Source organism: Myxine glutinosa, chromosome 1, assembly GCF_964187855.1.
Source record: "Myxine glutinosa chromosome 1, kmMyxGlut1.1, whole genome shotgun sequence".
Taxonomy (NCBI): domain Eukaryota; kingdom Metazoa; phylum Chordata; class Myxini; order Myxiniformes; family Myxinidae; genus Myxine; species Myxine glutinosa.
This window is the reverse complement of record NC_136261.1, coordinates 337,942,393-337,956,450: the sequence shown is the minus strand read 5'-3', so window position 1 is coordinate 337,956,450 and position 14,058 is coordinate 337,942,393. Positions and strand designations below refer to the sequence as shown.

The following is a 14,058-nucleotide window of genomic DNA, read 5'->3' as shown; positions in this document are numbered from 1 at the left end:
GTCACCAAGCCTGGTGTTGCCTTAATGGTTAAAGTGGATTGCTGAAGATCTCAGGGTCTTGAGTTTGAGCACCTATCATTGGTTGAATTAACACCAGCTGGGTTGACTCGGCCTGTCATCCTCCTGAAGTTGGCAAAATGAGTACTAGCTTACTGGGACGCATTAGCCATTCGAGTATCCTGTGTCGGAGTGCCGACCCATCCATTATTGTGTCCAATAGTCTCGGAAACTGTTGGAGCAGCCCTATTCATCTGATGATGCAAAAAAGGAGTGGTCGTCGTATTTGGCACCAATAGCTTCCATCATCCAGTTGACCAAGGAAAGCTTCGTCTGCAGCACGGAGAAAAAGCTTCGATACACCTTTTGTTCAGCCTCATTTTCTCATTGCACAGCAGATTCACATGTGACAATTAAAATGGCATTGCTGATATTTATCCGATCATGTTTTAGTCAGGTTCACGATGTCAATAAATTATATTTCGTTCAAAATCATGGTAGATTAGCAAACCTATACATTTTTGGAAAGGTTATAGCATAAGGAAACTAAAAATCAATGTTTACATTTGGAGAGATACCTGTATGGCGGCCATTTTGGATTTTCAAAACGGCCACTGTAAAATACATATTTTGTTCTATTTCTGCCTCTAATTACCCTAAAAACTTTTAAAAATATACTAAACCTATATTTTCAGGGACAAGGAATCCAATGAAAGTATCAAATTAGTGCTATGGGGAATGGTAAGACACGAATCAAAGGTTTTGAATTGCAAAATACTGTCTTTATATTCGCGATAAGTTGCATAATCAAATACATGTTATCATTTTGTACAGGCAGTTAATAACATCAAAATGTGTCACAATAATTCATATCACCAAACATACACAGGCAGTCAGCAAAATCATATATACACATGCAGTCAGTATAACTTCACATCTACACAGGCAGTCAATGACAAAATATACACAGGCAGTCAATGGCATCAAACATACACGATTACAGAATATGCCATTTAGAGTTCGTCATCACTGTCCTGTGTGTCGTATCCGACAATATAGTCCGCATCGTTTTCACAGTCCGTTCCACACAAGCAAAGGTCGGTCAAATTGATTGGCAAATCGAATTGGTCGAATGGTGGAACGAATCGATTTCGATGAATCGAATCGAATCGAATCGGTCGAATGGTCGATCAAAGCGATTGGTCGAATGGAATTGGTCAATTGGTCGAATCGAATTGGTCGGAATTGGCAAATGTAAACATTGATTTTCAGATTTTCCATGTAATAACGTTTCCAAAAATGTATAGGTTTGCTAATCTACCATGATTTTGAACGAAAAAACATAGTGAACCTGACTATTTTGACTTTCACATATTTGTCTTGTTCCTCAAGGCCCTGGAATGATTTTATATCAGGATGAAGTAAAGGAACTGAGACAGTGAGATATCTCTCCATCTCCACGTCTTAGTTGCAAATTGTATGATATACTCGTATACAGTCGGACCCCAGCTATTTGCGGGTTCTGCGTATTTGCGGTTGATAGATTGAGACCCGCTTCTTTATTCGCCGCCATGTGTCCCGCGAACACACGGTTTTTTTTTGCAAGCGCAAAAAAAAAAAAAAAAAATTAATGAGCCACGAGCATGACAGTTATAAAACCCATCTTTCACCAACCACGCACATAACAGCTGTACATACGCAAAAAACATCTACAAGCCTCGAGCATGACCTGCTTCTACATTCACGTTTCAGCCTTCTACATTCTACATTCACGTTTTCACGGCCAAGCGAGCTTCATGGGATGTCCCGCCATTCACACTGATGAGCTTCACATGATATACCACCATTCACCTGGTAAACAATGCTTCATGTCATATCCAACCGTTTATATGGTAAACATTGCTTCGTGGGATGCTTCACAGGATATTCTAACAGACGGTAAACATTGCTTCGTGGGATATCCCACCATTAGCTTGTCTCCCTTTTCCCCATTGAAACAATAGCACGGCCTGCATTCGCGGTTTTTCACGATTCGATTTGGGAACCAATCCCCACTTTTTACATTGAAACAATGCCTCGCCATTCACGGTTTCGCAATTCGGAACTTTCCAGGAACGTATCCCCTGTGAACAGTGGAGTCTGACTATTTATATGTATATCATGTGAATATATCAAGAACAAGTGGGAAATGTCTTCAAATTTAAAACAAAGTATACAAGTTTTGCCAAAATAATGTGGAAATGTTGTGCCACCCTGTGCTCAAGTGAGCTTATCATTAATCTGCTGCTGCTGCTGCTGCTGCAAAAAAAAAAAAAGATGGCAAAAAGGCCACTTGGTTTTTCACTTGCTGAGATTTGTACCCAGACTGGAAACCCAAAATTATCCCCGAAAAAATTGTGCAGAGCAATATTTAACAAAATGATTCAAATAGAATAAATTAAGTGTCAAAGTCGAGTAAATGGTTTTATTAGAAGAGTTACATTATCAGTTTCAGTGATTTTTATAAGTACTTTTGCACATTGATGGTGCTCACCAACATTTGTAGACAAAATAAAATGGTGTTAATATCAGAAATAACCAAAATAGAAATGCAAACTCGATATTGTTCAGCATTACCTTGTTTCCACAAATGAGCTCAGCTTTGTTACATTCTTCAAGACAATTCAAAACGAGGACAAACAAACGGTTTCTGGAGACGCAGCGGCACATGACTACAGGCCCAAAGTTTTCTTCAGTTGCATAAAATGATTAACAAAAGAAATCAGCAAAACTAGTTCATTGATCTATCCCCATCCAATATTGCCAAAAGGAAAAAAAAAACAAAAAAAAAACATCAATTCAAAATAACATTGCAGAACCGCAAGCTCACTCAAAAGAAACACTTCGGGTTACGTCGTTGAATAGCGCTTTTACATTTAATCCATCACTGACTAACGGATCGTCTGATTAATCCGATAAATTGATTAGAAAAAAAGGGAACCAGCATTTTGATGGCCACCCACTCAATAATTGCCAACCACACTCTATATTCTTTAAGAGATTGGAACAAGTATGGCCGGGCTGGATTTTTTTTTTTTTTTTTTAACCACCAAACCCATGTAAAGCACAATTCAGATTCTATCCAGGAACACCAATCAGGTGGATCTCCTAGGGCCGCGGCACACGAGCTGACGTGACACAAAAACGTGTTTTTGATAATCGTGTAATGCGCGGCGGTTGACGATCCTTAACAACGACGACAATCGCCGATGTGGCGCAATGGATTGATCAATTAAACCTCAGCTTTCAGTTGCTTCCGGCCATAGCGTCACGTCATCTGCAGCATTTTTTAAAATTGTTGTAGTTTGTGAACTTTGAAGTCCAAAAAGGTATTATGGAAGTACAATATAGTGAGCTTGAACCTGCCCTTTTCCCTATGGATAACAGATCTTCAGAAACAACAAAATAGTGCTATTTGAGGTACATTGTGTTCTAAAATCTTTTAACGACAAAGTCTTTACCTTTGAATTGGGTATGTGAATATGTGTGTGTACACACATATAAGGTCTGTAAGGTGTGTGTGTTTGTGTGTGTGTGTGTGTGTGTGTGTGTAGTTGGTCAATGCTTGTTGAAATTGGAGTCCTGCGTTATGCGTGACCACAAACGCAAAGTTATTGTGAGTCGCTCTGCAACCAAGTGGTGCCCCTGAATGCCGCGTTTCTCCTCGCTATCCATTTAGACATGTTCCAACAGCACATTAGAGAGTGTTATGCTTAATCCTGCCGTCATAAAATTTTCCCATATCCTTTATTGGAAAGCTGAAAAATCGATTTACTTGGAACGAAAATTTGTCTGTTTAATCATAAAAAATACTGGTTTTAAAAGCACGTCTTTCTGGGATTTAAGAAAAGGAAGCGGAAACATGAGTTCAATGCAGCGGCACACATTCCCAGAGGGAACGGGTATTTACTAGTAAATATAAGTACGAGTTCCCCTCATCTTTCACAGCAAGTTCCACGAGCAAGTCTGTTGGACTCCACCCAAGCCGGCCTTCTCTCCGCCCAGGGCTTTAACCACAGACGCTTCTTTCTCCTGGCACGATGTCGGAGACGGACCAGCACGGGAGCCAATGCAGCAGTGCTCAGAACTTCCACCTTCGCTTTCTCTCCCTGCATTTCTTCTTCATCACCATTTTGTTAACGACAATAGTGCCGTCGACAGTCACGATGTGTGTGGGTGGTCTCTGACGACAAAACGAGATTGTACAAGATTTGTCGCCGATGATCTCGTTTAGTCGTGCCAGCTTTGCATCGGCTAGTGTGCGGCGGCCTTTCGAGTTCCAAAAAAACTTGTTCCGGTTAATTCTGAGGATCAGTGCCAGTGAGCTTGAAGGAATGAGGTGGAAAGAACAAAATAAACTTAACTGCCTTATTGACGATGGTGCTATGGGCGCCGCCATAATCGAGATAAAATACGAGTAGCTTTACAGGTAATGCAATGTATAAAAAGCATACTTAAGTGGCATTGTTTGCTTTTTACAATTGCTTTTCAAACACAATCAATGATCAAACATCCTTCATTTTTTTTTTTGATCAAGACAAACCAGTGCAACTAACTGCAGTTTATCAAATTCAAGGAAGTAGACATTATGCAACCTACCAGCCAGGGAGAATGGTCCATTAACATTGCAATTTTGCCTGATAAACTGTGGACTGAATGGGGGAGGAAAACACACAAAGTCAAAACAGCACGCTATACGAAAACAAAACAGTGACAAAAATAATTATACACTTCTTATTTGTAGTTTACGCAACACTGAACTACTGCAATACACGAAGGAACAAACCAACTGCTTTCAAACAAATAGCACAGTCAACATCCAAGGCATCAAGGAATTCTTAAGCTTTAAGGAAAGGCCATTCATCTAAGGCCATAACATGGTATTTTGACCTCACATCCAGGCCCAGCCTCCACAGCGACAGTAGGCGAAGGTTTATAGTGCATGATCAATCAATTCCTAGGTTTCCCGGCTGGCCTTTCGTGATCGAAACAAAGTCTGATAGACTACGAGTCCAGGAAGTCAAGTATACATACAAGGACAGTGCTTAAGAAAATTGAGGGTTAGGCAGAAGACGTGGAAGAGTCTGATCCAACTTATTCACCAAGGGATGCCATCAGGGGAAACCATTCGGTGATCTCTTGGCTCAGGTCGACATCTTTAAGTGCCAAGAGCATGCCTCCCAAGAAGACGTTCTCCCGAAAAGCCTCGGCATTCCACACGCTGAGGTGGAACCTGCGCTGCTTCAGGCTTTCCTTACTGAAATTGCTATAGACGAGCTGGTGAAACAAAGAAATACAAATAAAGGTACAGATTGACAAGTGCTGGTCATTATAAAGTTCCCGGCACTGGCCTCATGCTTTAACTCTCTTGTGCCTTCAAAGCTCCCCCAAGATTAATAATTCATCTTTAACTGGTTATGCATCTTCCTCTCCTACATATTTGCTTGTCTTGGAGGGGAAAAATAAAATACTTACATACGGAAGTACAAAAAAAACAAACTCGGCCCACACTGGCTTGACACTTCACAGCCTGGAATTATTGACTGTTACCTCCATCACCGAAGGTGGATGGAGGTTATGTTTTCACCCCTGTTTGTTTGTTTGCCTGTGAACAGGATATCTCAAGGTTGTCAACGAATTCGGCCGAAATTTGGTGGAGAGGTTGGGTATGTATGTGATAAGGACGAAATTATTAGATTTTCATGAAGATCTGGATCCGGATATTAGTCAGGGCCCTTTGGGATATTTTGGGGCCGTTTGGTTCAAATTCTTCCAAAAGCACCAAATTTGGCCCAGATGTTGCCCATGCCATACTCTTTCGATTTTTGACGGGCGCCAAGACGGACACCCCCCCCCCCCCCGGGGGCCCCATATTGGCGAAATACTAAATGGCCGCCACCCGGATTAGAGGAAAATCAGTTAAATAACCAAAAGGGTTGGAATCATGTATGATACCACTTTTCAGGGGTTTTCGAGGTCGAAGAATCCAATTATGATGTTATTTTGATGATTCGAGGTCAAGGCTAACCCTCAGGGTCATCTTAAAGGTCATTTTTGAGTCAAACATGTCGGTTTTTGTTTTTTGTCAAGATTTACGCGAGGTTCACCATTTTGTTTCTGGGTTGGGTAATCGAACTCTGACCGTATTTTTGACAATTAGAGGAAATATTTACATGTGTATTTCCTAATTTTCAGGCATATGCAGTTCATCAGTCTAATTACAAAGGTACGGATTTTGATGTTTTATGAACTGTATGCCATATCCTTGTGTTTAATTTTTGTGCGATCATGATCCGGGTTCGTATACATGTCATAAATATGACGTCATAGGTCATGTGACCTGGCGGCCATATTGGATTTTATGAAAACCTTTAAAATGGATCCCTGCCTTCATTTTTCGATCGATTCATTTTGAACTTTGACCACTTATAGTACGCCATGTGATTGGATGCATATCTAAATTATGACGTCATAGGTCAGGTGACATGGCGGGATGGACCGGTATGGTCCCCGGATCATACCGCCCTTGGCGCCCGTCAAAAATCGAAAGAGTATGGCATGGGCAACATCTGCGCCAAATTTGATGCTTTTGGAAGAATTTGAACCAAAATATCCCTAAGGGCCCCTAAGGGAATAGTACATAGACTATATGAGAATTTTAAAAGTGATTCTTCACCATTGAGAGATAGGGCAAAAAACGGTATATAGCACAATATCTCAAAAAGTTGTGGACGGATTCGGACAAAACATGGTGGAGAGGTTGGGTTTCGATTATGGTGAAGATTTGAATCCGTATCCGGATATGAGAATTTTTAAAGTGATTCTTCACCGTTGAGTGATCGGGATAAAACCAATGTAAAGCACGATATTTCAGTTATGGATGGATTGGACGAAACTTGGACAGGTTGTGTGTGACAAGGAAGAATCGATTCGATTATGGTGAAGATTCAAATACGGATCCAGATACGATAAATTTTATTCACTTTTCAAGTGATTCTTCACCATTGAGTGATGGGGCCCGAAACCGATATAGTCAGGTTCACTATGTTTTTTCGTTCAAAATCATGGTAGATTAGCAAACCTATACATTTTTGGAAACGTTATTACATGGAAAATCTGAAAATCAATGTTTACATTTGCCAATTCCGACCAATTCGATTCGACCAATTCGACCAATCGCTTCGTTCGACCATTCGACCAATTCGATTTGCCAATCAATTTGACCGACCTTTGCTTGTGTGGAACGGACTGTGAAAGCGATGCGGACTATATTGTCGGATACGACACACAGGACAGTGATGACGAACTCTAAATGGCATATTCTGTAATCGTGTATGTTTGATGCCATTGACTGCCTGTGTAGATGTGAAGTTATACTGACTGCATGTGTATATATGATTTTGCTGACTGCCTGTGTATGTTTGGTGATATGAATTATTGTGACACATTTTGATGTTATTAACTGCCTGTACAAAATGATAACATGTATTTGATTATGCAACTTATCGTGAATATAAAGACAGTATTTTGCAATTCAAAACCTTTGATTCGTGTCTTACCATTCCCCATAGCACTAATTTGATACTTTCATTGGATTCCTTGTCCCTGAAAATATAGGTTTAGTATATTTTAAAAAGTTTTTAGGGTAATTAGAGGCAGAAATAGAACAAAATATGTATTTTACAGTGGCCATTTTGAAAATCCAAAATGGCTGCCATACAGGTATCTCTCCAAATGTAAACATTGATTTTTAGTTTCCTTATGCTATAACCTTTCCAAAAATGTATAGGTTTGCTAATCTACCATGATTTTGAACGAAATATAATTTATTGACATAGTGAACCTGACTAATATACAGGATGATATTTCAAAAAGTTGTGGACGAGTTATGACAAAACTTGGTGGATGAGTTGCTTAGGCGACAAGAACAACCCGATTCGATTTTGGTTCAGCTCCGAATCCAATCCGGTCTATCAGTGGGATACAAAACGTAAACTGGTGGAGGTATGCGCTCTACCGAGGGTCGTCCTAGTTGGAGATGTTTCTACGGCTGTAAGGAGTGTCTGCAGCCATCTTCATGACTGGGCTCAGGATAAGAGGTGGCTGTATATCATCAAATTTATCTTGAATTATGTGCGTACATATTACACCATTTTTTTTAACATTCAGGAATAAAATGAGGGTTCTGAGCACTTTTGGGTTCATCGATAAACTTTAAACTTCGCACTTAAATCTGCATACCATTAAATAAATAATTTGAGACAAATTTTGAGATAAAAAACCCCAAAAGATTAATTAACAATAAGTTTCTCTCAAAGACTTTTCCTTCAAATAAAAATCTATACAATTACTATTTGTTAATGTCTTGTTATATAATTTAATTACATTACCTTTCAAAGTGGAACAGTGGATATGGTCGGTGAAGCATGGGGGTGGTGGGTGGGAGAGAGGTGGGAGGAGGGGTTGGAAAAGCAGCAGGAGTACAAAGGATGGGAGAGGTACAAAGGGGGAGGGTGGCACGAGCACATAAGATGGTCACGTCACTCCAATCCTCAAAATACTTCACCATTTCCTAGTGCACCAATGAATCCATTTTAAAATACTAGTGGGGTCACCCGTGGGAATCCCACGGGCATGGAGGTGTATCGTTGCGATCGGTGCAGCCGTTTTTGCGGTACCCGGGACAATAACGTTAGGCGGGAGTTCAAACCTGAAAATGCTGAAGACCAAAGCTGAAATTGGAAAAACAAAATAGCCTATTTTACTCCAGGGGGTCCCAGGATTACCCACCCAAAATATCGTTGAGATCGGTTCAGCCGTTTTTGCGGTACCTGGGAACGGACGGACGGACGGACAGACATTTGGTGAATTATAGTAAGATTACTGATGATATTCAAAATGAATGAATGAATGATCGTTTTAAGGCCATTTTCCCCGCTAGAGCAGGGGTTAGCCTTGCGGGCCCCATGACAATCATGGTTCCCTGTTTGAGGCAATGTTTTTATGGCCGGATGCCCTTCCTGGCGCCAACCCTTGGTCGCCTCTTACGATGCGCAGGGATACGGTGTACCTATTCTAAACCGGGGTACACACCGGGATAACCGACTCGACACCAGGTTTCCATTCAAGGATAAAGATAAATTGGTTTCTGTCTACATTGTTGAATTTTATCACATCTTACATGCCCGAAAGAATGCTGTGGTCAATCAGTAGGAATCTCCGCAAAGGTCCTCACATGAGGATGAAGAGGCAATCAAGTGTGCCCCTCACCTGTGGAACTCTCTGATTATCATTAAAATAATAGTTATCATTAAAATACTAAGTGCTTGAGCTAACCCCCAAATTAGAATTTTTAAACAGCAAATTCAACAATTCATTATACGAGGGCCGTACCAAAGGTCATGAGCATCAGTGGATTCCAAAAGTTTGTGCCGAATATAACAGAACACGAGTTATTTGCGACATCTATCCGTGTATCCACTCCAATATCAACAAAGGCTCGGCGCATGCACACTACTGGTGCTCCCACAATCCATTGTGACAAAATGGCTGTCAATGGCATATAGTTTCGCCAACGTGCAGCAATTGAATTCCGCATTAAGGAGAACACCTCGGCTGCAGATGTATACGGCCGACTGAGTCAGCTGTACGGAGATGTCTGCATGGGTGCTAGAAGTGTCAGAAATTTTGTGAAACCCTTCAAAGACGGAAACCTGGACATCGCCGATCAGCCACGCTGTGGTCGGCCAAGAAGTGCAGAAAGTTGATGCGCTCATCAGTGAGGCTCACCTGTTCCGTATCGTGACTGGTGATGAAAGCTGGATCCCCCATTTCGACCCAGAAACCAAGCCGCAAGGCATGGAATGGCATCGCTCCACATCTCCAAAAAATAAGAAGGCCAAAAAAGTACCGTCTGCCAGCAAAGTTATGGGAACCATTTTCTTGAATGCTGAGGGATGCATACTGGTTGATTTCCTGTCCAAAGGAAAAACCATCAACACGGCTCGCTACGTTCAAATGCTCAAGAAACAGAAACGTGCACTTCGGGAAAAGCGCCCAATGAAAAAATCTGGCGTTTTTCAACATGACAATGCTGGACCACACACTGCGTGTGTGACATTGGAGGAAATCTCAGCGAAGCTGGCTGCGATATTTTGGAATGGGCTTCCACCGCAGCGGGATTTTTAAGCTCATGCAGCGCTGGCAGAAAGGTGCCGATCGTTCTGGAGCTTTTGTTTTAAAGAAATGTGCTTTGGTTTTGGTTTTGTAGAAAGTTACTACTGACAATACCAGTTTTCTTACACGTGTACCTTTGTTTTACTGTACAATTTAAGGTGCTCACGACCTTCGGCCCTTGTACAATACGATTGTATTACGCCTCACAAAAACAATCCCTGAAAAGTGCATTTCTTATGGGGTCTTTCCAACAATCAAATTAATCTTTGCGAAACATCAGCGTGAAATATATACCATTTCATTGTACGTGGGGTTAAGTGTCTTCCGGGAAACTTTTGTTTTCCTTTTAGTGATTCGGGTTGGGTCTGGCAAAAGGTACGTCTTGACATAAGGATCAGGATTTGTTCCATCAGGCACAACCTGCCAAGAGAAAGAGGTGGAGAGAAAGTCAGATATGGATGGTCTCAAGACATGCCCCACAGTAATGTATTCGTTCCACTTCAGCCTCCCTCTATTCCAAAGTTCAGTAGTGAAACTGCTTCAAACAAAGATGGTGGAACAAATACTGATCAACACGCAAAGATCCGTGAAAGGTTGCTGTTTTGGTATAACGGATATAATTCACCCCAGATCCACTTTTTTGAAATACCGACTTCTTTCTTGGAAGTCCTTGCAGTGTCCATGTGTTTTTTTTTTACCTCTCCCACCCCCCACCCCCACCCCCTCCCTGCCTCCTCCCCCCAAGCCCTCTCCCTCCCACAGATCTCCCGATGTCCCTGCTCTCCATCTTGTCTCCCGCTCCCTTTATCATGTTTTATGTATCAGTTTGTCTTTTTGTGATCAATATTAGCTCTTATGCGAGCCTCGATCTTGTATACAAAAAAACCAAAAAAAAACCAAAAAAAAAAACCAAAGACATAAGAATAGAAACAAATGCATCAGAAAGTAAACAAAATTTCTTGGCATTCTGGTTACAATCAGAAAACTGAAACGGAACTGAGCTGATCACGCATGAAGAAGAATTGACAATGGGTAGGCAACAAAAATGGCAACATAGAGAAGGCCCAGGAAAGGGCAAAGGTAGCTCCAGGATCAGATGGAGGAATGAATAAGAATGAATGATCGATTTAAGGCCATTTTCCCCGCTAGAGCGGGGGTTAGCCTTGCGGGCCCCATGACAATCATGGTTCCCTGGTTGAGGCAATGTTTTTATGGCCGGATACCCTTCCTGGCGCCAACCCTTGGTCGCCTCTTACGATGCACAGGGATACGGTGTACCTATTCTAAACCGGGGTACACACCGGGATCGTTCATCCCAGCAAGCTGGTACTCAATTTGCCGACCTCGGAAGGATGACAGGCTGAGTCAACCCCCCTGGCGTTAATTCAGCGATCGACCGGGATTCGAACCCAGGATCCTAGGATCCCAAGCCTGCGCTTGGGATGCTGAGCCAACACCAGGCTAACATCCAGGCAGGATCAGATGGAGGGATGAAATCAAAAGATTTACTGGAGTACAATGGCCTCAACTTACATCGAATAGAACAGAACTAGCCGAAACCCGTGGAACATCCACGGAAGGGAGGATGTTGTGTATGGATAGAGTGTACCATTATGGATGGCATAGGGGATTTGCTTGTCCGAGTAAGAGTTAGGAAGAAAGATGAGAATGAAGAGTGCGTATATGAAGAACGATCGCCGACACCGGCACAAATGCATGCTCTGGATTGTCCACTCAGTGGACGGCTTGCTTTCGCCTTTGCCTGTCCAATCAGCGGACGGCTTGCTTCGCCTTCGCCCAGCAGACGCCAATACGATGGCGTCGTAAGATGGCGTCGTATCGGCAGTTAATCGGATGCTTTTGGGCCCCAACGTCGGATAATTCAGATTTTTCGAGTATGGCTGTACGTGATAAACAAAGAGCGCGGTTCGTAGATCGTAAATCCATTCGTGCCGTGGGCATCGGGTCACTGGGTGCGGTGTAAAAGGGATAACAAAGTCGAGTCCTTACGCTATTTATTATATAGATGGACCATGTTGAGGAAGGCCTTTCTGCAGTGGTCTAAACTGGCTGGTCAAGGAATGTCATGCATGAGCAATATATTTCAGTCCTGGGCCTCACTATTAGCTATAATTAATCAGTCAGGGGCAGATCACGTCTTCCAGATGGCCTCCAAAGCTAACCACCATTGAATAATTCTTACCTAGGCCAAGTCCTTACTCACCTTATAAAACTGTGTCCAAGGTCTGCGTACCCAAGTGCCATGGGATATCACTCCAGCCTACAGGCTCGGGCTACTGCTTCTCTTGAGACCATGGAGTCCAAGGACATCTGTCATTGGCATCTTGCCACAGGAGGCTGAGTGTCGGGGTCTGCTCTGCTCACCCAGTGTAGGCAAGTTGGTGGCTTTGGCGTCTTTTACCTGTTCCTTGCTCCTCTCACCAAATCACTGCACTTCAAGCTCCAATACATTATATCAGAAACCGTGACACCTCGTTACCCTCTCCGAGTCTAAACTTTATGACCCCGCCATCCCTTTTGAGTCTTTTGACATGTGATTTTTTTCCCCAGGCTTTCAAACATCTGCTGTCCACCACATCCTCATGGTTTTTCCAAAATTTCTTTTTCCAAGCTTTAACACATCTGCTGACATCTTGTCCCCCTTTCACATGTAACTCCTCTCTTGATGCTGTGGTGCCTGTACGCATTCTCATCCATCTGTTTCCCCTTTGGCCCACATTCTATATATTGATCCTTCCCCCCTGTTGACGAATGATTGAATCTGGTGTTCGTGTAGCGCAGGCATGATGGGCCGAATCGCCCCCCCTTGCATCAAATTTCCTTCTTATTCCTCGTTATTGCATCATACGAGGCAGCAGCAGAAAAACAGCTTTGGAGAACATTACTTTCAAAAAGGTTGAACCGAGCTCAATCAAAGATATTGATTAATATAGACTAATTTTATTTCATTTTCTACATTAAATACCAAAAATGAACAAATCGCCATAAATTCTTCAGTGTTTAATCATACACTCTTGAAATAGTGTATCAATGAACCACCTTTAGAGGCCATTTTTCCCCACAGAGCAGGGGTTGGCCTTTTTTGGGCACCGTGGTCCCCTTTTTGAAGCAATCTTTTATGGCCGGATGCCCTTCCTGACGCCAACCCTGTTCGTCGCCTCTTGCGACAAACACGGATTACCAGTGAACTGGTACTCAATTTGCCGACCTCGGAAGGATGACAGGCTGAGTCAACCCCCCTGGTGTTAATTCAGCGATCGCCCGGGATTCAAACCCAGGATCCTCGGATCCCAAGCCGCACCCTAACCGCTAAGCCAACACCAGGCTTAGACCAAATAGTGTATCAATGGGTGTTTTCAAATCTTTTCATAATTGTCAAGCAGTACTAACACAATCATCATTACTTACCAGGCCCTTGATATGCATAACCATGACAAAGAGCGAGGAATTTCGGTAGGAGATGGAGAGTTTCACTTCCCCTCCAACCTTCGCTGTCGTTAGGTTTTCATGGAAAGTCTCTGTGGATGTTAGAAATGCAAGCAGAGTGTGACGTAATGAAGGTATTATTATCAGCTCTCCAAACACAGCTCATTTGAGAAAAAATATTCAAAATCCTTGGGGAAATACAATTCCCATTTGGAATTTTAAAATTTCGAATTTCTTCTTCTGCATCAATATACTCCCACGAGCATGAGATCCCTTTACCTATAATTACACATATATGACCCAATATCCCAAATTAAAGCTGCTTGAAGTATCAAACAACAACAAAAAACGAATCAGCTTTGGAATCACATTTTATCAATGAATGGTGCCTGTTTTTTA

General features: G+C 42.2%; 1 protein-coding gene across 4 annotated transcripts in view; it reads right to left on the bottom strand.

The window, feature by feature from the left end:
* Positions 1 to 2,434: 2,434 nt before the first annotated feature.
* The window catches only part of LOC137416603 (phosphatidylinositol 4-phosphate 3-kinase C2 domain-containing subunit alpha), a 146,874-nt gene continuing 135,250 nt past the window's right edge, over positions 2,435 to 14,058 (bottom strand). For 3 of the 4 annotated variants that reach the window (XM_078769815.1, XM_078769814.1, XM_078769816.1), the window contains 3 exons: positions 13,642 to 13,751; positions 10,507 to 10,632; positions 2,435 to 5,313 (listed from right to left, as the gene is read on the bottom strand). In XM_078769815.1, coding sequence (XP_078625941.1) covers positions 5,131 to 5,313; positions 10,507 to 10,632; positions 13,642 to 13,751 — 419 coding nt within the window. In that variant the 3' untranslated portion in view covers positions 2,435 to 5,130. The remainder of the gene's footprint in view (positions 5,314 to 10,506; positions 10,633 to 13,641; positions 13,752 to 14,058) is intronic. The other variant, XR_013621791.1, reaches the window with a different exon arrangement.